Here is a 26363-nt window from a genome sequence, read left to right as displayed (position 1 = left end):
CTGTTCAACAGCCTGCATTTACGGTAATCATAAAATGTTAATATTTTTTACATGATAACAAAAATTGAATTGTTTTGCGCACGGGGTCTAATGTACAAGGGGCTGGTACATTGTGTACATATTTCTGATTGTATGGCAATTAATATTAATTTCCAGGTTCTACCACACAACCTCCGCTCATTTATAAACTTAGAAGGACATTTAAAATGCACTAATTATTGTAAATATCCAATATATATGTGGCACAAAATTTTCGCTCGGCCAGGGGCTGGTATATCGTGTACATATTTCTGATTGTATGGCATTTAATATTAATTTCCTGGTTATACCATACAACCTCGGCTAATTTATACATTTACAAGGATATTTAGAACCCGCTAATTATCGTAAGTATCCGATATATAATTAGTACCAAATTTTTACTCGGCCAGGGACTGGTTTATCGTGTACATATTTCTGATTGTATGGCATTTAATATTAATTTCCTGGTTATACCATACAACCTCGGCTAATTTATACATTTACAAGGATATTTAGAACCCGCTAATTATCGTAAATATCCGATATATACGTGGTACAAAATTTTCACTCGGCCAGAGACTGGTATGTCGTGTACATAATTCTGATTGTATGGCATTTAATATTAATTTCCTGGTTATATCATATAACCTCGGCTAATTTATACATTTAGAAGGATATTTAGAATGCGCTAATTATCATAAATATCCGATATATACTTGGTACAAAATTTTTACTCGGCCAGGGACTGGTATATCGTGTACATATTTCTGATTAGCAATAATTAGCGGATATATCCTTGTAAAATCATTTTGACTAGGGACGGCCTGTCTAATTAGCGAATAGTTTATAAAGTTTAGAACGATATTTAGATGCGATAATTAGCGGATATATCCTTGCAAACCTTTTTAACCAAGGACAGGCTATCTAATTAGCAGATAGTTTATAAAGTTTAGAACGATATTTAGACGTGATAATTAGCGAATATATCCTTGTAAAACGTTTTTAACCAAGGACGGCCTGTCTAATTAGCGGATAGTTTATAAAGTTTATAAAGTTTTAGAACGATATTTAGACACGATAATTAGCAGATATACCCTTGTAAAATTATTTTCACTGGGGATGGCCTGTCTAATTAGCGGATAGTTTATAAAGTTTAGAACGATATGTCTCCGCTAAAGTCATGTAGTTTAGCTGTGTTTAGCTAGTTTAGCTAGTTTAGCTCCCATAGGTAATACATAGAGTTTAGCTACATACCTTAGGGAAAGACACAGTTCCGCACCTAACTCTCATATCTTGACCTTTGCCTTTGACCTCCATATTCAAGGTCACATAGTAAATTGGTCAATAAACTATGAAATATTGTATCTGGAGACACTATTCAGATTTGCACAATAAGTTTGCCATAAAACATTCAAGTTACCAATGTCTTCGGTTGAAGGCTTGTTTTAAAAATTGATGCGCCCCGATTAGTGGTAAGACGGATAGAGGGCAAATATGCATGTAGTAATGGTATGGCTAGCATTGTCCAAAGAAATTAAGTATGATTTCATTGATTGTTTCACAGAGACCCACCTACCTTGAGTCTAGGAACACGGAATGAATTGGTTGTTATGATCGAAGTTGATAATCATGGAGAATCAGCATATGAAGCTAAGTTTTCCATTCAAGCTCCAGAAAGTTTAGATTTTGTCAATGTGGAATCAACAACGTCAAAGGAAGGGGTAAGTTTACAGAAAATTTTGTTCTCATAGTTTTCTGAAAGAACTTGGGCTAATTTTATGTTTTTTATGTGCAGTTTAGAAATGATATGTAAAGAAGTACGAAATCAATATGATTTTACACTCAATCTGATTAAAATCTGATTTGGTTAAAGTGGCTAAATGCCTTCATTTACCTCTATTTCCATTGTTCTGTGTTGTTTGTTTTGTTCTGGGTGATCTCTGCCTTCCTATATCTGAACCTGTGTAATAGACAATCCTGTTTAAATCTTGCGCTTTCGAGTAGCCAATTACACATATGTTGGTTGCAGCGCCGTCTCTCCGAATCAGGCAGATCGCACAACCCTTAATTAAAACGAGGAAAGTGATTTGAAAAACCTGTTTGTTACACTGGACTCCATACACAGTGCTTGAATTGGCTCAAATTTTCCCCAATTTTCTGACATTGATTAGCTTCATTCTAGACCGTTCAAAGTCATCTGGTTGCTTGTATTAAAAGGTACGTATATCGAACTATATATTGATGAGCTTTTGTGCAGTTTTTAGCTCCGCTGTCAGCGAAAGCTGAAAGCATAGCTTTAGGTATAGGTTGTATAGAGTATAGAGAGTAGAGTGAATCATAGGTGTCCGTCAAACTTTGATATTTTCATCATCTGCTCTGAAAGTGACAGTCAGAATTCTTCGATATTTGGTGTGTATGTTCCCTAGGGGGAGGCTATTCAGATTTGTTCATGCCAAGTTGATCTGTGCCATTTTCAATTTTTTATGATTTTTTTTCATAAAATGTCCTTTTCATCAACTCCTTGAAAACCTCTTGTTAGATTGCTTTGATATCTGGTGTGTTGATGCGCAGGGGGTAGCTTACTCAGATTTGTTAATTTCAAGTCAGCACATCCTCATTTTTATTTTTTATGATTTTTTTTTTGTAATATGAAAAAAATATGAATATGTTAATGAGCATTATGACCGACGCCATATTGGAAATCAGTCGACGAGACTTTAAGTAAACTGCCACTTTTCAAAAGACACTATTGACGTCAAACAAGCAATGTAATATGTGCTATAGTCATAATTCTACGCATTGGGCGCCCAAATGACAAGCGTTTGTTCGAAACAGGGTTGTAAACTTCAAATCCAATTCTGCACCCCTTCTACATAATCAGCCAATCCGCAACATCGTCATTTGCATACTCTATCCTGATTCGACCAGAAGCTGAAGGTGACCTCATTTGACCGAGCGATTTTCCACAGCAAGTATCTTGAGTATCAACACAGGACGTTCTTGGTACTCACTAAAATCACACTTCAGACCCACTATAAAAGTGTGATGTTTTCAGATAACATGTAACTTGTGATTAATTCTATATTGTCGTGCAATTTGGAATGACAGTGAACCAGAATTAAGACAACTTGCGTAAGGAAGGCATGCCAGGCATGCGGTTGAAGTTATGGCCGACAGTTCACATGTGAAGTTAAACGACATGAACGTGTCTTGCCTTTCCAAAATGCAAATATTTGGCAAGTAAAAATAATTACCGTAAAATAATTACAACTTTAATTTGGCTTGAGACTTTGCATTATGTTTTGCGTATCTTTCCCCGTTTTACATGTAAATCCGAAAAGGTTCTCTCTCATCATGTCATCAGTGATCATACCGCGTGGGGCTGCTTTGAGTATGAGCGAAGTGAGGCATGTTGAGGTATTTTGTTGAGAATTATAAATATTGCGAAATGTCAAGTACAAGGTTTAAATACAATGGAATGATGAAAAAATGGCAGAGTCTGCTGACAGGCGCCGGTCACAAGAAACACTGTAAATCAAAATATCAGACGATGTATGTATTAATCGCCATCTTTCTTAGTTTCCGTACGGCGACAATCCACCCGTTAGTCTCGCTGCCAGACACGAGACTATCGTCCCTAATCTGTTTACCGAGCGGCGCAGCCGCGAGAAGAGAGGGACCAGTCGGGACTGGTCCCTCTCTTCTCGCGGCTGCGCCGCTCGATAAACAGATTAGGGACGATAGTCTCGAGTCTGGCAGCGAGACTATCCACCCGTATGCACGAGGGACTAACCCGGAAGCAAGTCGTTGTCAGCCATATGTTACAGTGGTAACATCGTCCGAGAAATCGCTGCGTTCAGAGTGTCATTATTCACAGAATTGTTGTTTTCGAGTGAAAACCCGTCTTGAATTGTATAACTCTAACAAATGAAGACATGTCAAGTTATATTTTGAAAGTTGTATCGCTAGTTTGAGACGATTTTCTCACGTACTATAGTACTATCGAGGCTTACTTGGACTAGTAGGACCTTACTCCAGTTCATCGGGAAGTTTAGCCAGTCCGATAATTCTTTCTGGTTTAGTTTACAACACTTTTGATCACGCAGATTTTGTTGTTGTGATGAAAAGAAATAAAAAAAAAGATCACTTCAACCATTTCGTTGTGTTTTTAGCTCCGCTGTCAGCGAAAGCTGAAAGCGTAGCTTTAGGTATAGGTGGGTATTGAGGTATAGAGAGTAGAGTGAATCATAGGTGTCCGTCAAACTTTTATATCTTCACTATCTACTCCGAAAGTGACAGTCGGAATTCTTCGATATTTGGTGTGCATGTTCCCTGGGGGGAGGCTATTCAGATTTGTTCATGCCAAGTTGATCTGTGCCATTTTCAATTTTTTATGATTTTTTTTCCAAAAATGTCATTTTCATCAACTCCTCATAAACTTTAAGTCAGATTGCTTTGATATGTGGTGTGTTGATGCACAGAGGGTACCTTACTTAGATTTGTTAATTTCAAGTCAGCACGTCTTCTCTTCTATTTTTTATGATTTTTTTTTTGAAATTTGAAAAAAAAATGAATATGTTAATGAGTATAATGACCGACGCCATATTGGAAATCACTCCGCGAGACTTTAGGTAAAGTGCAACTTTTCAAAAGACACTATTGACGTCAAACAAGCAATGTAATATGTGCTATAGTCTTAATTCTACGCATTGTGCGCCCAAATGACAAATATTTGTTCGAAAAAGGGTTGTAAACTTCAAATCCAATTCTCCATCCACCCCTCCTACAGAATGGTTCATTCCAGTATATGCACCTCCCTCATCATGATCAAGTTTGAATGCCTGTGAACTGAAGTGTATGGGACGATTTTTGACAGTCAGTCGTCAATAAAAACGATAATACTCTTTCTAAAATTACCACATTTTGAAAGGGAAAGTACTTTGTGGTTCATTTATGGAGTTTTGTTTTTGTACGATCAATATTGGTGGCAAAATTACAGCGTCAAAATTGCCGATGTGGTAGTTCCGTACGGCGACAATCTCAAGTACCCGGATGTACGAGGGACTAACCCGGAAGCAAGTCGTTGCCAGCCGTACGTTACAGTGTTAACATCGTCCGAGAAATCGCTGCGTTCAGAATGTCATTATTCACAGAATTGTTTCTTTCGAGTGAAAACCCGTCTTGAATTGTATAACTCTAACAAATGAAGACATGTCAAGTTATATTTTGAAAGTTGTATCGCTAGTTTGAGACGATTTGCTCACGTACTATCGAGGCTTGGACCTTACTCCAGTTCAGCGGGAAGTATGGAAGGGAAGTTTAGCCAGTCCGATAATTCTTTCTGGTTTAGTTTACAACACTTTTGATCACACAGATTTTGTTTTTGTGATGAAAAGAAATTTTAAAAAAGATCACTTCAACCATTTCGTTGTGTTTTCTTTATGAAAGGTAATCGAACATGAACGAGTGTTACCACTGTAACCAGGAGGGTCTATGCTGTAACGTATAGCAAGGGTTCGACATACACGTACACGCTGGTCCGCGAGTCGAGTAACTTTCTGTGATAGGTATATTAGTAGGGAGCTCAGAATTCAAACCACCGGCTATATGATGAATTCACGGTCATAGTAAAATTCATTTGATTTTTAATTTGCTATTTTGACCAACTCCGGTTGTCTATTCGCGATAAAATTACGATTAGTTTGGAAACGGGGTAGATTTTCTATGATTCCGTGTCATAAAAGCATGTGTTGTGTAGTTTTCGAAAAGCACACCCGGTGGGAAAGTCGCCCAACAGGCGATCTCGCGCCATTGCTGTACTACGTGGCACTTTATTCTGGCGGGGTGTCTCTTGAAAACGGGAATAGCGAAGGATGAGCCAATCAAGTGAGACCTTTCAAATGTAGCTAATATTATAGCCAATAAAATTAGTTGTACGATGATTTGTGTATAATAAGGGTAAGGCTGGCCTCTACACTGTACTGGCCACGTTCAACGGAAGTAAGTGAAGCTCAATCATAACAATGGTGGCTGTCAAAATCGAAGACGCGATTTGACCGTGTTGTTATTTCAGTGAGTTTATTCAGCAAGAAAACAACGTGTTCTATGTTTTTGTACTTCCTACATGATGTGATGATCGTTTTTTTTACCGGTACAACTTACAGCCTACAATGAAACTGCTAACTTAGTTAGTAACACTGACACGGTACGATTCCGTGTTCCGTGTTCCGTGTTCCGTGTTCATGTTTTGGGGCACATTTCTAAATACGCGAAACCAGTTATTGAATGTGTAGTGGATATTGATATTCAGTTTGAAAAATTAAAATCCTGAACTTTATTTTGCGAACGGTTTGTCATTTCTTAGTAATTATAGGGCCGACTGTATCACGTTTAACGTTTATGTCAACCCGGAAGTACATAGACACGAAAATAGACGAAGTGACTTGTACATGTAATTAGTAACAAAATTTTGCTGTAACTGCTGGTAACCTTCAAATTTATTTATTTTTATGTTGTAAATACATTCTAATATGCACTAAGGACAACACTATAAAGACTTGCTCCATGGGAAGGTAATTTTTTGTCTTTTAAAAATGCAATAGTTAGATCAATGTGTACCAGAAATGTTATGAGCTAGAAATAAGACCACATAACATCTTATTACTCCCCCCCCCCCAATTAAGACAAACTACTCACAGAAAGCAACAAAAAAGAGAAGAAGCTCCAAAACATAAAAAAGAGAATAAAATTACAGTAATGAGTTGATGATGCACAAACAACTACAAAGAAATAGACAGTTCAATTACAACACACGGTTTGAAATAAATATGGGGTTTGGAAAAGTGAATTAGAAGTTGAGCAAAAACTAAGAGAGATGAAGAGCCTAAGTGAACAAGCGAAAGCAGTTATTGAATGTGTAGTGGATATTGATATTCAGTTTGAAAAATTAAAATCCTGAACTTTATTTTGCGAACGGTTTGTCATTTCTTAGTAATTATAGGGCCGACTGTATCACGTTTAACGTTTATGTCAACCCGGAAGTACATAGACACGAAAATAGACGAAGTGACTTGTACATGTAATTAGTAACAAAATTTTGCTGTAACTGCTGGTAACCTTCAAATTTATTTATTTTTATGTTGTAAATACATTCTAATATGCACTAAGGACAACACTATAAAGACTTGCTCCATGGGAAGGTAATTTTTTGTCTTTTAAAAATGCAATAGTTAGATCAATGTGTACCAGAAATGTTATGAGCCAGAAATAAGACCACATAACATCTTATTACTCCCCCCCCCCCCCCAATTAAGACAAACTACTCACAGAAAGCAACAAAAAAGAGAAGAAGCTCCAAAACATAAAAAAGAGAATAAAATTACAGTAATGAGTTGATGATGCACAAACAACTACAAAGAAATAGACAGTTCAATTACAACACACGGTTTGAAATAAATATGGGGTTTGGAAAAGTGAATTAGAAGTTGAGCAAAAACTAAGAGAGATGAAGAGCCTAAGTGAACAAGCGAAAGCACTTAAAGATAGGACCACCAGATTTTTTGCAGGACTACTACGTTATCAATTTTACTAGTCCTGTGGGATAGTGACTTTTTTACACCAGTGTCGAACCCTGTCAATGGCTGAGAATGACTCTCTTTCGGGTACTTGGGGATTGTCGCCTTACGGAAACTAAGATGGCGATTAATACATTTCTTCCCTATATATATATCTACTACAACTAGTACAAGTTGAATGTTGTTGACTTGGTAAATTTGTTAGAAAATTGAAATTCAAATTGCCTCAAAATTATTTTAGATCCCTAGTTTATTTCATTCATCATTAAAATTTTCCAGGGTTAAAGCTGTAAGACACTGGAATTATTTATAGCCAACCTCAAAATCCTCTTTTTTTTCTTTTTCTTGTGTGCATTTCCCAGTCATTTTTTTCTGAGATTTTGTGCAATTTTTCATAACTGTAGATTTTTGTTATAAAATGGTGACTATGGTATAAAAGTACAATACATTACCAACTTCTGTGTAAAATGTGTTTTATAGTGAGACATCATATGAAACCACTAACCACTTTATTGCATCGCTAAAACAAAACTGCATAGTAAAGAGCTGAAGAACTGAACCACTTCTACATGTCACCAAAATAAAACAAAAAACAAAAACAAAAAACAGCGGAGCTATTCTGACCGATAGGTCGCTTGTCTTTGTGAAAGGTAATCGAACATGAACGAGTGTTACCACTGTAACGTATGGCTGAGAATGACTCTCTTCCGGGTACTTGAGATTGTCGCCGTACGGAAACTAAGATGGCGATTAATACATTTCTTCCCTATATATATCTACCACAACTAGTACAAGTTGAATGTTGTTGACTTTGTAAATTTGTTAGAAAATTCAAATTCAAATTGCCTCAAAATTATTTTAGATCCCTAGTTTATTTCATTCATCATTAAAATTTTCCAGGGTTAAAGCTGTAAGACACTGGAATTATTTATAGCCAACCTCAAAATCCTCTTTTTTTCTTTTTCTTGTGTGCATTTCCCAGTCATTTTTTTCTGAGATTTTGTGCAATTTTTCATAACAGTAGATTTTTGTTATAAAATGGTGACTATGGTATAAAAGTACAATACATTACCAACTTCTGTGTAAAATGTGTTTTATAGTGAGACATCATATGAAACCAGTAACCACTTTATTAGTATTACATCACTAAAACAAAACTGCATAGTGAAGAGCTGGAGAACTGAACCACTTCTACATGTCACCAAAATAAAAAATTAAATTTAAAAAAAAAACAGCGGAGCTATTCTGACCGATAGGTCACTTGTTAATTTCATATTTCAAGAAACCATGTTCAAAAGAATATTTGGGAGCCATGAAAATTCACTTCAGTGTTATATGCCTTACAAAATTCTTGAACTGTGTTACACAAGGATGTCATTGTAAACGAACTGTATAGAATCAAAACATAGACCTGTATCATGCTTACCATAAAGTATGCAAACTTTCCAGTGCATATTTACAGTGTTACGAAGGTGTGGATTTTGTTTATTTTATGCATTGGAGACTCCGTTTTCAATGAAAAATGTGGCAGGAGCATTGTACAACAGACATTTGTAATAATTGCCGACATTTGTAATAAACTGACAACATTTGTTATAAATTCTCTGAATGACAATTGTAATAAAAATTGTCGATATTTGTAATAAATTTCAGAAAAAATGTATAATTAACCTGCCGAAATTTGTAATTAAAAAAAAGTTAAAGAGGTTCCTCTTTCATAGATAAAATATTGTCTTTACAGGTTTCCTAGAATCAATTTACAACAATTATGTCATTCTTAGGCCAATTGGCCCTTCGAGTCTTCATCAATCAATCAACCAACCAACCAATCAATCAATCAATCTATCTATCTATCTATTATCTATTTATCTATCTATCTATCTATATATATCAGCCAGCCTACCAACCAACTAGTCAGTCAATAAATCAATCAATCAATCAGTATATAAGTCAATAATAAGTCTACTTTAACTACCTATCTACTTACTTACCTACTAGTACCTACATTATCTACCCAGCAGTACTCTTTTACCCCTCATGTACAAAATCATAAATACATCCAAAACATCGTGCTTAAATGAACATATGTATATTTTTATCATTGGCAGAAGTGTTGTTCAATAAGTGAATTTGTCAAAAATAACTGGTTGGTTGTTTGGTTGGTTGACTGAATGACTGACTGACTGACTGACGGACAGACAGACAGACAGATGAGCATATAGAGGGTAGATAACAATTAATGTAATACAGTAATTTCAATCTGTTTTCTAACTTAAATTTATCTTGTTCTTGAATGCTACTTCCTCTAGTGTACAAGCGAATGCAAGAGTTGTTTGTGATTGTGAAGGTTACGATATCTTCTGAGTGATGAGTGATTGGGTTTGCAAGCTAGCAAGGGAATGAGTGACCGTGAGTGAGTGAGTGGGTGAGTGAGTGAGTGAGCGAGCGAGCGATTCAGCCAATTAGTTAGCAAGCACATACTTAGCGAAATAATCTATCAATAACTAGAGATCTTAACTAAAGTACTTTGACTATCAACAAATTGATTTCTCTAGAAAACATACAAATCAGTCAATAATAATTAGACTTATCTACATACATCCCTACCTTCCTACCTAGTAGACCTACAAGTACCTACATATCCGAAACAGCACTTCTCCTTGTACATAATGATATTCTGACTGCACTCGACTCCGGACAAATTGTTCTTCTTGTTCTATTAGACTTATCTGCAGCGTTTGATACCATAGATCACGAAATACTTCTAAAGCGTTTGTCAGATCTTGGTATCAAAGGAACTCCTCTTAAATGGCTTTGCTCATACCTCACAGACAGATTTCAATCAGTTACAGTAAATGGGAAAATGTCACTTGCTCAATTGCTACGGTTCGGAGTACCTCAGGACTCTGTCCTAGGACCTCTATTGTTTACTATTTATATTTCACCACTCGGTCAGATCATTCGCCGTCATAAACTTCAGTTTCACCAATTCGCCGACGATAATGAACTGTACTTGTCTTTTAAGAAATCCAACACCATATCTTCTATTGAAGAATGTGTCAACGATATTAAGAAATGGATGACGCAAAATAAACTGAAGTTAAATGATTCTAAGACAGAAGTCATTTTAATTCGTTCCAAATTTGATCATTCGCCGTTGCCTCTCACTTCCATCAACATATGTTCAAGTGTTATTGAAACTACTTCATCTGCGAGAAACATTGGTGTCATATTTGATGACAATTATACATTTCAACAACACATAATTACCACCTGCCGCACCATTCACTTCCTCCTTCGTAAAATTGGACACATCAGGAAATACCTCTCTCAGGATTCTTGTGCCACCCTCGTCCATGCTGTCATATCATCGAAGCTGGACTATTGTAATTCCTTACTATATGGTCTGCCTGACGTTCACTTACAGCGCTTACAACGTGCCCAAAATACGGCAGCTAGGATTATTACGCGCACCAGGAAATTCGAACACATAACCCCTATTCTAAAACAACTTCATTGGCTTCCAGTATCTCATCGTATTGTTTTCAAACTTCTGCTCTTCACTTATAAAGCCCTAAATGGAATATCTCCACAATATCTCAAGAACTTAATTACACCTCGTTCTTCATTACGCACTCTTCGTTCATCGGATAAATGCCTTCTGCATACACCCAAATGGAATCTGGTTTCCTATGGTCGCCGTTCCTTCTCTTCAGCAGCTCCTGAACTTTGGAACTCTCTACCCCTGGACATTAAAACCTCTCCCAATGTTAACATTTTCAAAAGACGCTTGAAAACCCACATATTTCAGAGAGCTTTTTCATCTCCTTTCTAACTCTAAGCGCCACTGAACATTGTTTTCTTTGGATATTTGGCGCTATATAAATTTATTAGATAGATAGATAGATATCTACCCAGCAGTACTCTTTTACTCCTCATTTCCAACCATTTTTCAGTCCAAATCATTAATCCATCACTTGATCAACACTTTGTGTTTGTATGATCGAATGTATATGAGTCAAGTCACGCGAAAAGGTACCTAATGGTAAAAATGTTCGATTTTGTGTTTTCATCAAAATATCAAAGTATGTAATGCCAGCTTTCAGGCGATACTTGGGTTGACTAGTTTTGGAGCCCATAAGTTGGTTAAAATTAACTTTAATATGACCCCCTAGGTTTATGATTTTATAGCAAAGTAAACCCCATCTATGTGTGCATACTGCAAAATGTGTTCTGAGATTGGGGAATAGGGAAATGCAGACAATTATATCTTTGAATATTCAACCTGAAATGAAAATTTTATCATACTCTATGTCCACCATGTACTTTGACTTGCAACATTGGAAGATTCTAATAAATGAATGGGGGTGGAAGGGTGGATGGACATGTCAAGAACAAGTTATATTCATCAGAAAGAGATGTTCTAAAACTTTGAAAGAAATCTGTGATGAGTTTATAATAGTAAAGGGTGATTGTGAGTATACAAACTGCAACACTAAATAACCATGTACACACAGGTATCCTTGTTACTTTATTTGACCTTCTAGGATTGCATAATCTCATTCATTCCATCTTCTATCATCTTGATGTATTCTATTCAGTTTCACAGCACAGTACAGTTCAAATGTGGTTTTGAGGGACAAAACACAGAACAAAGGGAGCTTCACCAAAAGAACGTTGCTAGTGTTTTTTATTTACAAAAAGCTAGGAAATGCTAGTCACTTGTACCACATTACAACCGACTGACCACTGTTCAAATTTCACCATATTGTTGCACCTTAGGTATTAGATCAATGGTACTAATATAATTACGATACATGATCAACAGAAAAATTATACACACAGTCACACACACAGACACACACACACACACAGACACATACACACATACACACACACACACACACGCACGCTCAAATATGCAATGTCTATGTTTTCAGAAACTAATTAATAATCATCACCTGGAAGTTGAAAACTTTTATCAGTATTACTTTTTGCTGACTTATTTACAATATTAACTAACCCATCATCATGAAAGGAAAGATCTAGCAAAGCATTATTTCTCTCCTCTCTTTATATTGGTGCTGCTTACTCTTATTTCCTTCTTTAATTTTTCTCAAACATATTGCATGTTCCTATGGTCCAGAAGTCTAAAATTACAAGACTTGACTGTACTGTCCTCTGCCATTTTAGCATGTTTGGTTCATGGGTAAAGGGAGTGTATACCTCTTTTTGAGAGGGAATCCCCAGATGTCAGTACCAATTGCCCTTGAAAAGAAATTCTGCCGTCCATTTCCGAAAAGTCAAAATTATCATTTTTGACTAAAATTTTTAATGTAACAACATCTGCCACTACCAAAACTAGAAAATTAATCACACCAACTCCATGTTACAAATAGAGTCCCTAGGTACATATACACAAAATATCAAAACACTCCAGATGTAAATAGAACTGGTTGACTGGTTGATAATATACGATCCACCTAACCCTTCAGCTTTTCTCATGATCAATTGTTACCAACAACAGAGCTAAAAAGTTGAGCAATATAAATAATTAATCGTCAGAAGTTATAATAGCTGGCTGGACCTTTCCTTTTAACAAGTGTAAATATCTGAATGCCCTAGACATACTGTAACTTCTTTAACAGACCAAAACATGCATCAGATAATATTACACCTTTAGTGTGGTCGACATCAATAGAAGTCAGTGACTGTATTATTTGATGAAACCGAACTGCAAGCATAACACGAGGTACATTGTATTGTATTTCACCTAACTTTTCATGTTATGAGTTACAAGCAATTTTTCACAAAATATAAATCATCTCCATTTATTCAACATTGTTCAGTTTTTGTTGTTGTGAATTGTGTATCCTGTCATCCTAGAGACTTGTGTTCTCTACTCTCTCAATCTCACAATGTGGAATTTCAGAAATAGCATTTCTTCAAATTCTTGAATGGCATGGTTCCAACTGAATAATAAAAGTGACATTGTTTTGATTGGCTTGACATGAAATTGATCTGCAAGAAGGGTATACATTAATTTCATATCAAAATCTTGAGTTGTACACTTCCATATAGTCATCACCACAAACTTCAAAAATATTCAATTTGAACTTCTTTTGATTTTGTCATGTAAATCATGAATTCCACATTGTTTGACCAATAAGGGTAATTTGTATTACAATGTATCTGTTTCCTTGGATCGATCGTGTGTATCAATCATGATCATTGTGGAAAAACGTTCGGTATATTGAGAAAAAACATGGTCTCGGTGCATGGCCGGCCAGGTGTGTACAACGACCATTGACCCGTGATTACATCACATTACGACTAAACTAAACCAGGTTACTAGTATTTTCACCGTGTGACAACGACCCCCCCCCCCCCCAACAATTTCTATCATGACCTACCTCTATTAATATTACTTCAATAAACATCCAGACCAACTTCCATATTTCCAGACCTTAAAATTCACATCTAAATATGGATTTCTGGCATTTGCATCTTTTGGTTTCCATCTGGGAACATTCCATGTCTTGTAATTTAATCAGAACAAGTACTGGTACATTGTATGTCCAGACGATTGTGGTAGACTTGGTCAACATCTTGTCGCAGCGTTAACACTAGTCTAACACCGCACCGCAACAGTATTTCCATACTGTCTGCCATTACAACTATGACCATTGACTGATCGTTAGAAACCTTCCACAAGTTCATGGGAATTGTTTTTATTTTGTACATTTCGATGGCATGATACGGTACGGTAACCGTTTTGCGGTATTCTTCTTTCAGTTTGCCTGAAACAGAAGGTCGATGTGGTGACAGGGTCAGTATATTGCTCTCATAATTACTTCAATTTTCTTGAGACCCTGAAAAATTTTGTATGAATACCGATCGACTGTATGATCATTCAATAGCAACGGCAAACATTTTACTTCACCTTGATTCAAAGCATCACATCATGCAAATACAAAACAATGTAGCAACAACGAAGACATGTTGTCGGTCCGATCCAGGCTTCTTCTTGGCAAGCCTGATGAAAACGATCAAAGTAGTCACAAAACGTCCACGCTGTAGAAATTGACATAAATCTTAAGTAATCCAAATAATAAGAGTCTAAGGTCTCTCAGGAACTTTTTTGTGTGATTTCACTGGTGTTGAAACTCTGCAGAATGTGAATGTACTAGCGAAGAGCGTTTGTTTACAACATGTGACAGCACTTTTTCCTGCACTTGCACTGTGAGTTTGAGTACACCGTAGTTCATTTGCATAAGAATGCCATCAGGTACCTTGTTGTGTGACGCGACTCATATAAGTTAATCATTGCGGACAAGTGTTGGTTGGTTGGTTGGTTGACTACCAACAAACTGATTTCTCAAAAAAAAAAAACATACAAATGGCAATTTCACAACCAATAGGTCACTTGTGTTGTATTTTGGGGCAAACTTGTAAGTTCCATAATGGCTTGAGAAGTAATCCTCATTGGTAATTTTTAAAACAAGTCATTGTATCAATAAGTCTACATCGACATATTCTTGTCCGTGAGTGCAAGAGTAATGCCACTATACTAATGTTATAGATACTACCATGTTCGGGTAACATGCACAACTGAGTTCTTAGGTCTACTTGATGTCCTCTAATGTATTTACTGACTTAATTTATTTAATTTGGTCCGTGATCTAATTGCACTTATGTACAAAAAGGAATAATAATCGCTTGCCAGTATGTGTCCATGATATCAGAACTTCTGATGATTTTATTAACACAAGCCTGTGACAGCCTATAAACTCTGATATTTAAAGAAAGAACTTTGGATTTCAATCATATAAGTAGGTACATAATAACATACTTCTGTATCCATTTTTGGTGCTAAATATCGGCGCAAAACTTCCCTGGCTTGTAGAATAAGTTATTACGCAGGGAATTTTCATAAAGTTTTTTAGATTCTGGTGTTTAATCTGTTGAAATCTAGGATTGGTGAAGATGAAGCATTGATTGTAAATAGCCAAAAACTAGTTTGTTTTCTATCAATTCATGCCACACAATCTACAGTACTTTGATACGATCACATCTTGGTCTTATCCAGTATGACAACGAGACAGCATACTAAGACCAGGTGGACAGTCTTGTTGGTTGGTATGTCGATAATAACCTTGAGTTGAATGTTGATAAGACAAAAGAAATTATCATAGATATTAGGAAAAAGAGAATGTATCACACACCCCTGAATATTCATGGGAAAGAGGTAGAAATCGTAGATACGTTTAAATTTCTCGGGTCACTTATCTCAGAGGATTTAAAGTGGGAGAAAAATGTTGATCACATTATAAAAAAGGCCCAACAACGCCTTTTCTTTCTACGCCGTTTAAAGAGCTTTGGTGTCAGTCAAGCTATTTTAAAGAAATTCTACCAGGCTGTGGTTGAGAGTGTTCTGACATTCTCAGTCACAGTCTGGTATGGAAACACTACTCATAAGGATCATGCTAAGTTAAATAGAATTGTGAGAAGGGCATCACGTATTATTGGTATAGGCCTTCCATCTTTTGAGTCACTTTTTAATTCACGCGCCACCAGGAAAGCAAAATCTGTAATTAATGACATAAACCATCCAGTCCACATATTGTTCGAACCACTGCTTTGGTTGAGTACGAGCGAAGTGAGGCATGTTGAGGTATTTTGTTGAGAATTATAAATATTGCGAAATGTCAAGTACAAGGTTTAAATACAATGGAATGATGAAAAAAAATGGCCGAGTCTGCTGACAGGCGCCGGTCACAAGAAACTCCGTAAATTAAAATATCAGACGATGTATTTATTAGTTGCCATCTTAGTTTCCATTGTATTTAAACCTTGTACTTGATATTTCGCAATATTTATAATGCAGTCCCAGTATATATACGATTACTGACATGACCGGAGAAAACCTTTTTGGAGTTAAAATGGGGAAAGAGATGCAAAACATAATGCAAAGGCTAAGCCAAATTATAGCAGTAATTATGTTTTCGTAGCAAATCTTTGTATTTTGGAAATAGCAAGGCTTGTTTATGTTGTTTGATCGATTCACTGAACTGAATAAGCTTACAATATGGACTGCACAGAGTCTCAGAGACTGCACATGCATAAATTCAGCAGTACGCCTTGCTTATGCAAATTTTCTTCATTCTGGTTCACTATTACTCCAGATTGCTGGACAGTATTGAATTAAACTGTTACATGTTATATCTGAAAATATCAAACCTTTATATTGGGTCTGAAGTGTGATTTTAGTGAGTATGAAGAACTCCGGCATTCCTGTTTACTGTGGAAAAATTGCCAGGTCAAATGAGGTCAAAGCACTCACTTTCTTCCAAAAATTCTTAGACCAACTGTTACTCAACGCCCTCGCTAATTTGTTAGCTCTCATATGGGAGCTGATGCGGCAATGTCTGTCTGTCTGTCTGTCTGTGCAGAAATATTGTTTCACTGATATTTCAAGAAGTAGTGAAGCAAATGTTCTGCAACATATACTATGTAGGATTGTCAGGCTGTAACTTAGTGCTGATTAGTGTTTGGTGGGAGTGGCTTGTATAATTAATTATGATATGCATAATTAATGATGTTATAAATGGGGCTATATATGCAGAACAGCTGCACCAAATTCAACAAAGCTTACTACATCTACGGATCATACAAAGATATAAAAGCACTAAAAGACATTAACTTGTGTCTAGTTAATTAAGAGCTAATTTGCATAATTAATGAATGTTTGTAAGTCAAGTTATGTATCCAGAATGGCTTTATCAAATTTGATGACACTTGCCACAGATATTGATCATACAGAGATATGATAGTTCTTAATGAGATTAAGTGCTGTCAAGTAATTGCTCATTAGCATAATTAAAATTTGGCAATTAGGGCCTATAAAAAGGACTAGGCCAAATTTAATGAAACTTGCCACAGATATTGATCATACAGAGATATGATAGTTCTTAATGAAATTTTGAGATGTCAATTTATTGCTCATTTGTATAATTAACGGACTTTGGCAATTAGGGCCTATACCAAGAAAGACTGCACCAAATTTGATGAGACTTGCTAAAGATATTGACCAAGCAAAGATATGATGGTATCGATTAAATTGTTAATTTGCATATTTGATGAACTTTTGCAGTATGGGATATATAGCCAGGAATGTACCGAATTCAAGTGAACTAGATATTGATTACACAAAGGTACTACAGTACAGAAAGACATTTCAAAGTCTCAGCAAGCACATTAACAACATTTCCCTTCAAATGGGAGCATTTTCAATTCATCTCTGGTTTTTACCATAATTGTTATTTACAGCACATAAGGATCCGTTTTTTTGTGAAATTTGTAAACTTTCCGGTTCGTAGTAAGGTAACTGAGCGAAATACCGAGCTGGGTGCTTCACAAAATTGCCGTAAAATCAGTATTCTGACCAATAATTCCTAAATTGATTTTACTGGCATGAAAGAAGAGATATCAGTTGAGGTTTACACTTTTACAGTATCTAAAATGGTGGATTCTGTTGAATGTTACGGTGGGTTGAAAATACCCTAAGACACGGCCTGTTAGCAGCCATTCAAAATGTAACAGTTGCGATGTTAAGGATATATTGTATGCAAATGAGGGTATTGCGAACTGGCTGAATGATTTTGGTTGTGAAAGCCTTACAATATTGTCGAGATTCAATGGTATTGTCTATTACACAGGTTCAGAAGGCAGTGATCACTAGGAACAAAGAAAACGATCCAAAAAGATTTTAATGAGATTGATTCTTGATAGACTAAAGAAATAGTTAGTAATTTACTACAGGATCATTTGACAGGTTATTTAAAATTACACTAGGATTCAGGTCATGTTGTGTTTTGTATGAATGTTCAAACGAGTTGAACACAAATGTCTTTTATCAACACAAGGGAAAACATATTGAAGCAAACCTACAATGTAGTGTGTTAAATGCGGTCATTGATAGAACATTGATAAAGTCTGTATTGAGACTTATCTACAATAAATCCAATGGTCGAGTAAATATACGTTTTTATAGACACAAAATCTCTCTTTCTACAGGTAATCCTATCTTGTGATAATACTGCTAATGTGACTATCATTGAGTGTGATCTCGGGAATCCTTTTGCAGAACATTCTGAGGTAAGCCAGTGTCACAATATTCCTATTTCATTCGGAGTCCTCATTTAGCTTCCAGACAATGTACATGTATGTGTGTCTTCAATCAGTCTATCAAAAAGATTGATCTTTTTAGAACAACTGAACTGATAAGGTTCAGTAGTGCTATAGGTATCGCTAAGTGTCTGTCTGTGTGTGTGGATGTGTGCGTGTGTGTGTAAACAACATAAAGTTAAAGTCAAAAACTGCTGGTCATGTTACTTTAGGTGTCTAGATGGGAAATTGTTCAAATGAAAATGATTGCATCAGAGATGTGCGTTTTGGGTCAAAAAAATGTGATTTTTGGTAAAAAACAAACAAACTTAAACTCCAAAACTACTGGGCAGATTGGCCTGAAATTTGTAAAAGTGAATTTTGGTCAAATATTTATCTCAAGAAGTACTTGATCAATGAGACTGAAATTTGGTCAATGTTTCTAGAAGTGTTATTCTGTGGATTTTCTTCAAATATTTTGACACAATTGGCCCTAGCAACCATGACCATGCCCTCAGCAACAACCAAATGGCAGTATATTTTGGTCAAATAACAATATCATCTGGTAGGTAAGTGAGTAAACATTCACAAAATGCATGCAAATATCCCTAGCAACCATGACCACGCCCATAGCAACAGCCAAAAGGTGGTGTATTTCACAAAGATAACAGGGATTAGTAGATAAGTAAATAAACATTCGTAAAATGAATGTAAATATGCCTAGCAACAAATCCACGCCCATAGCAACAGCCAAATGATCACATATATTGCAAAGATAACAACAGGGATTAATAGACAAGTGAACAAACATTCAAAAAATGTTTGCAAATATGTCTAGCAACATGACTACACCCATAGCAACAGCCAAATGATCGCATATATTGCAAAGAAAACCATTTTGCAATTCAAAGACGTGTTTAGCAAAACCAGTGGCTGATAGCCAAACAAGAACTGCCATTTTCACTATTTCTGAGTTATTGCTACTGCTCAGAAAAAAATGGCGTCAGTATTAAATCCAACCTATAATAACACTCAGAAATGCCCATAGATAATTGGAACAATTGCTGGATGAATTAGGAATGACTTAGCTAACGATATCAGAAATGAAGCTAAATATATTTCTATTTTGATTGACGGCGACACTGATAGAGCTATGCAGGAGTGTAAAATAGTCTACATGCGATGAGTAGACAAACCGACTTGCAAACCTGTGGTGAATTTAGTGGGACAGAAGGAATTTCAACACACGCATGGCGATGGTGGTGTTAGTGGGACAAAAACTATATGTGACAAAGCCAAGTAAAGTCAAGGATGGCAAGCTTTCCTGTGCTGAGAATAAGTGGCGGGCATTTGAACAACATTTTTGACAAATAACTTTCACTGGGACTTGAAAAATCACAGATATAGAGCTAAATTTCTTGCATAAATCATGACATTGCAAGACTACCCGACCCTTATGGAAGGCAGTCAGTTTAAATCTGATTAAACCTGCACTAGCTGGAACTGGGACATTTTTTCATCAATTACTTTTTAGCACAACTGAACTGAGGTTCAGTAGTGCTATAGGGATCGCCCGGTGTATGTGTGTGTGTGTGTGTGTGTGTGTGTGTGTGTGTGTGTGTGTGTGCGTGCGTGTGTGCGTGTGTGTGTGCGTGCGTGCGTGAGTGCGTGCGTGCGTGTGTGCGTGCGTGCGTGTGTGCGTGTGTGTGAGAGAGAAACTAAAAGTAAAATACCACTGAACCAATTGCCATGATATTTGGTGGGTTCATTACCTTGGGTGTCTAGTTGGGAAATTGTTCAAATCAAAATGATCGCATCATAGGTCTGTGATTTGGGTCAAAAAATGTGATTTTTGGTAAAAAAACTTAAACTCAGAAACTACTGGGCAGATTGGTGCGAAATATGGTGGGAACATTCTTAGGGGGTGTAAAGTAAGATTTGTTCATGACATGATGATTCCATCAGTAATATGCAAATTAGGGCTAAAAATGTGTCTCTTTGGTTAAAAATCTCTAATTCCAAAACTAGTGAGCAGATTGGGCTGAAATTTAATGGGAATGCATCTAGGGATGTATGGATGAAGAAGTATTTAGCATACAATGATTGATATACAAATTAGGTGTAAAAATGTTCATTTTTGGTCAAAACTTTTATCTCAAAAAGTACTTGGTCAGTGAGTCTGAAACTTGGTGAGATGTTTCTGAGTGTTATTCTGCATATTTTCTTCAAAACATTTTGACAAATTGGCCCTAGCAAACATGACCACACCCATAGCAACAGCCAAATGATAGCATGTATCGAAAGATAGCAACATGGTTGGATAGGCAACTGGATAGTCATTCAGCAAATGAACACCTACTGTTAGCATGGACTAGCATATGGAAAGACTTTTTAAAAACTGTACAGTTGTGCTACAATGCCATTGGCGGTATTTTTTTGGTCAATTACTTATTAAAAAAACATTGTATCTGTTAATGAGTGGTTAATATTGTCTGTAGGTTGTGTAGTGACAAGTTTAAGTCTTGAGTGAAAGCTAGGTTTTGAATCTCATCAATGTTAAAACTGTAGTACTAGTAGTTGTAACTGGAATATCATATTTTGATAAGCCAGCCACAATATATTCACAGATTATTGTTAAAATACCAATAATTGACATTGTTCAGCTTAATCAGTGCTTGATATTATCCATGAGCAGTACAGAAACAGATTGAAATTGTAATCACTGATGCGGGTGATGCTTTTGTGCTGCAGACCCAAAAATTTATTTGATTTGATTTATTATGTGTACAGCTACAAAAAATATGTTTACCCACAGGTAACGCAATACTATGGCAGAAACCATGGCCTCGCAATGGATGTGATTCTGTTTATTCTGCTGTATTTTCACTCGCTATTGCTTGTGAAAATACAGCGGCAGAACAAACTGAATCACTCATGAAAATAACTTCTGTATGCCCTACCATCCATTACGAGGGCTGTGATATTCTGTTATTATTTGATATGTACACCAAACGTAATTGGTAACCTTTTGACACTGGCCTATTAAATAGTGCAATACTTTATGAACCAACAAAAAATTGTTCAAAAAGTGTGTATCGAACTGGAAGACGCATATGCATTTATTTGCTTATTTTCATCAGGGATTGGCTTTGCTTTAATTAATCTCAACCAACAGTGAAAATATCGCTTTTATTTCTGACTGTACATCAATGTACACAGTAGTACATATGTAATATTGTTCACAGTGTAGGACAATAGAGAGATTTAGATGCACGTTAGATCACGTACATGTACGGGAGTAATATTGTGCAGGTATACATGTAATGACGCGTACAAAGTTGTGTTTAGTTACGCATTCAGAAGGCAAACTTGAAAGACAGTGGAATGTGCAACCACATGTTGGCATCCAGAAGACCATACACATGACTTTATATGTCGGTATTTGTTAATATTTTTGCAATTTTTCCCGCACCTACGGCAAACAAAAACCAAACAATTAGTTTACAGTTATGTTTCAGTGACAGTAGAGATACGTCTTATAAGACCAGTGACAGTAGAGGTATGTCTTATAATACCAGTGACAGTAGAGATATGTCTTATAAAACCAGTGACAGTAGAGATACGTCTTATGAGACCAGTGACAGTAGAGATATGTCTTATAAGACCAATGACAGTAGAGATGTGTCTTATAAGACCAGTGATAGTAGAGATATGTCTTGTAAGACCAGTGACAGTAGAGCTACGTCTTATAAGACCAGTGACAGTAGAGATGTGTCTTATAAGACCAGTGACAGTAGATATACGTCTTATAAGACCAGTGACAGTAGAGATATGTCTTGTAAGACCAGTGACAGTAGAGCTACGTCTTATAAGACCAGTGACAGTAGAGGTAAGTCTTGTAAGACCAGTGACAGTAGAGATATGTCTTATAAGACCAGTGACAGTAGAGATACGTCTTATAAGACCAGTGACAGTAGAGCCATGTCTTATAAGACCAGTGACAGTAGAGATATGTCTTATAAGACCAGTGACAGTAGAGATACGTCTTATAAGACCAGTGACAGTAGAGCCATGTCTTATAAGACCAGTGACAGTAGAGATATGTCTTGTAAGACCAGTGACAGTAGAGATATGTCTTGTAAGACCAGTGACAGTAGAGCTACGTCTTATAAGACCAGTGACAGTAGAGATATGTCTTATAAGACCAGTGACAGTAGAGATATGTCTTGTAAGACCAGTGACAGTAGAGCTACGTCTTATAAGACCAGTGACAGTAGAGATATGTCTTATAAGACCAGTGACAGTAGAGATACGTCTTATAAGACCAGTGACAGTAGAGCTACGTCTTATAAGACCAGTGACAGTAGAGCTACGTCTTATAAGACCAGTGACAGTAGAGCTACGTCTTATAAGACCAGTGACAGTAGAGGTATGTCTTATAAGACCAGTGACAGTAGAGGTATGTCTTATAACAGTGGTGACAGTAGAGCTACATCTTATAAGACCAGTGACAGTAGAGCTACGTCTTATAAGACCAGTGACAGTAGAGATATGTCTTATAAGACCAGTGACAGTAGAGCTACGTCTTATAAGACCAGTGACAGTAGAGATACGTCTTGTAAGATTCAGTGACAGTAGAGGTACATCTTGTAAGATTCAGTGACAGTAGAGCTATGTCTTATAAGACCAGTGACAGTAGAGATATGTCTTATAAGACCAGTGACAGTAGAGCTACGTCTTATAAGACCAGTGACAGTAGAGATACGTCTTGTAAGATTCAGTGACAGTAGAGGTACATCTTGTAAGATTCAGTGACAGTAGAGCTATGTCTTATAAGACCAGTGACAGTAGAGATATGTCTTATAAAACCAGTGACAGTAGAGCTACGTCTTATAAGACCAGTGACAGTAGAGATACGTCTTATAAGACCAGTGACAGTAGAGCTACGTCTTATAAGACCAGTGACAGTAGAGATATGTCTTATAAGACCAGTGACAGTAGAGATATGTCTTATAAGACCAGTGACAGTAAAGCTACGTCTTGTAAGACCATTGACAGTATAACTACGTCTTATAAGACCAGTGACAGTAGAGATATGTCTTATAAGACCAGTGACAGTAGAGATATGTCTTATAAGACCATTGACAGTAGAACTACGTCTTATAAGACCAGTGACAGTAGAGATATGTCTTGTAAGATTCAGTGACAGTAGAGCTACGTCTTATAAGACCAGTGACAGTAGAGATATGTCTTGTAAGACCAGTGACAGTAGAGTTATGTCTTATAAGACCAGTGACAGTAGAGATACGTCTTATAAGACCAGTGACAGTAGAGATATGTCTTATAAGACCAGTGACAGTAAAGATATGTCTTATAAGACCAGTGACAGTAGAGATATGTCTTATAAAACCAGTGACAGTAGAGATATGTCTTATAAGACCAGTGACAGTAGAGATATGTCTTATAAGACCAGTGACAGTAGAGATATGTCTTATAAGACCAGTGACAGTAGAGATACGTCTTGTAAGATTCAGTGACAGTAGAGCTACGTCTTATAAGACCAGTGACAGTAGAGATATGTCTTATAAGACCAGTGACAGTAGAGATATGTCTTATAAGACCAGTGACAGTAGAGATATGTCTTATAAGACCAGTGACAGTAGAGATACGTCTTATAAAACCAGTGACAGTAGAGATATGTCTTATAAGACCAGTGACAGTAGAACTAGGTCTTGTAAGATTCAGTGACAGTAGAGCTACGTCTTATAAGACCAGTGACAGTAGAGATATGTCTTATAAGACCAGTGACAGTAGAGATATGTCTTTTAAGACCAGTGACAGTAGAGATATGTCTTATAAGACCAGTGACAGTAGAGATATGTCTTATAAGACCAGTGACAGTAGAGATACGTCTTGTAAGATTCAGTGACAGTAGAGCTACGTCTTATAAGACCAGTGACAGTAGAGATATGTCTTATAAGACCAGTGACAGTAGAGATATGTCTTATAAGACCAGTGACAGTAGAGCTACGTCTTATAAGACCAGTGACAGTAGAGATACGTCTTATAAGACCAGTGACAGTAGAGATATGTCTTATAAGACCAGTGACAGTAGAGGTATGTCTTATAAGACCAGTGACAGTAGAGATACGTCTTGTAAGATTCAGTGACAGTAGAGCTACGTCTTATAAGACCAGTGACAGTAGAGATATGTCTTATAAGACCAGTGACAGTAGAGATATGTCTTATAAGACCAGTGACAGTAGAGATACGTCTTGTAAGATTCAGTGACAGTAGAGCTACGTCTTATAAGACCAGTGACAGTAGAGCTATGTCTTATAAGACCAGTGACAGTAGAGCTACGTCTTATAAGACCAGTGACAGTAGAGATACGTCTTATAAGACCAGTGACAGTAGAGCTACGTCTTATAAGACCAGTGACAGTAGAGATACGTCTTATAAGACCAGTGACAGTAGAGATATGTCTTATAAGACCAGTGACAGTAAAGCTACGTCTTGTAAGACCATTGACAGTAGAGCTACGTCTTATAAGACCAGTGACCGTAGAGATATGTCTCATAACAGTGGTGACAGTAGAGATATGTCTTATAAGACCAGTGACAGTAGAGATATGTCTTATAAGACCAGTGACAGTAAAGATATGTCTTATAAGACCAGTGACAGTAGAGATATGTCTTATAAAACCAGTGACAGTAGAGATATGTCTTATAAGACCAGTGACAGTAGAGATATGTCTTATAAGACCAGTGACAGTAGAGATATGTCTTATAAGACCAGTGACAGTAGAGATACGTCTTGTAAGATTCAGTGACAGTAGAGCTACGTCTTATAAGACCAGTGACAGTAGAGATATGTCTTATAAGACCAGTGACAGTAGAGATATGTCTTATAAGACCAGTGACAGTAGAGATACGTCTTATAAAACCAGTGACAGTAGAGATATGTCTTATAAGACCAGTGACAGTAGAGCTAGGTCTTGTAAGATTCAGTGACAGTAGAGCTACGTCTTATAAGACCAGTGACAGTAGAGATATGTCTTATAAGACCAGTGACAGTAGAGATATGTCTTATAAGACCAGTGACAGTAGAGATATGTCTTATAAGACCAGTGACAGTAGAGATATGTCTTATAAGACCAGTGACAGTAGAGATACGTCTTGTAAGATTCAGTGACAGTAGAGCTACGTCTTATAAGACCAGTGACAGTAGAGATATGTCTTATAAGACCAGTGACAGTAGAGATACGTCTTGTAAGATTCAGTGACAGTAGAGCTACGTCTTATAAGACCAGTGACAGTAGAGATATGTCTTATAAGACCAGTGACAGTAGAGATATGTCTTATAAGACCAGTGACAGTAGAGATACGTCTTGTAAGATTCAGTGACAATAGAGCTACGTCTTATAAGACCAGTGACAGTAGAGATATGTCTTATAAGACCAGTGACAGTAGAGCAACGTCTTATAAGACCAGTGACAGTAGAGATACATCTTATAAGACCAGTGACAGTAGAGATATGTCTTATAAGACCAGTGACAGTAGAGATATGTCTTATAAGACCAGTGACAGTAGAGATACGTCT

The 26363-nt window shown here is 36.6% G+C and overlaps 1 protein-coding gene across 1 annotated transcript in view; it reads left to right on the top strand.

The window, feature by feature from the left end:
* LOC144434676 (integrin alpha-6-like) overlaps positions 1–26363 on the top strand; it is a 207381-nt gene that overhangs the window by 97790 nt on the left and 83228 nt on the right. The window contains exons 15-16 of the mRNA XM_078123182.1: positions 1586–1742; positions 18672–18752. Of these exons, the coding sequence (XP_077979308.1) occupies positions 1586–1742; positions 18672–18752 (238 nt within the window). The remainder of the gene's footprint in view (positions 1–1585; positions 1743–18671; positions 18753–26363) is intronic.

The sequence above is a fragment of the Glandiceps talaboti genome, chromosome 4, assembly GCF_964340395.1.
Source record: "Glandiceps talaboti chromosome 4, keGlaTala1.1, whole genome shotgun sequence".
In the NCBI taxonomy this organism is placed as follows: Eukaryota; Metazoa; Hemichordata; class Enteropneusta; family Spengelidae; genus Glandiceps; species Glandiceps talaboti.
Note: the sequence above shows the minus strand (reverse complement) of the source record. Positions and strands in the feature narration are given on the sequence as shown.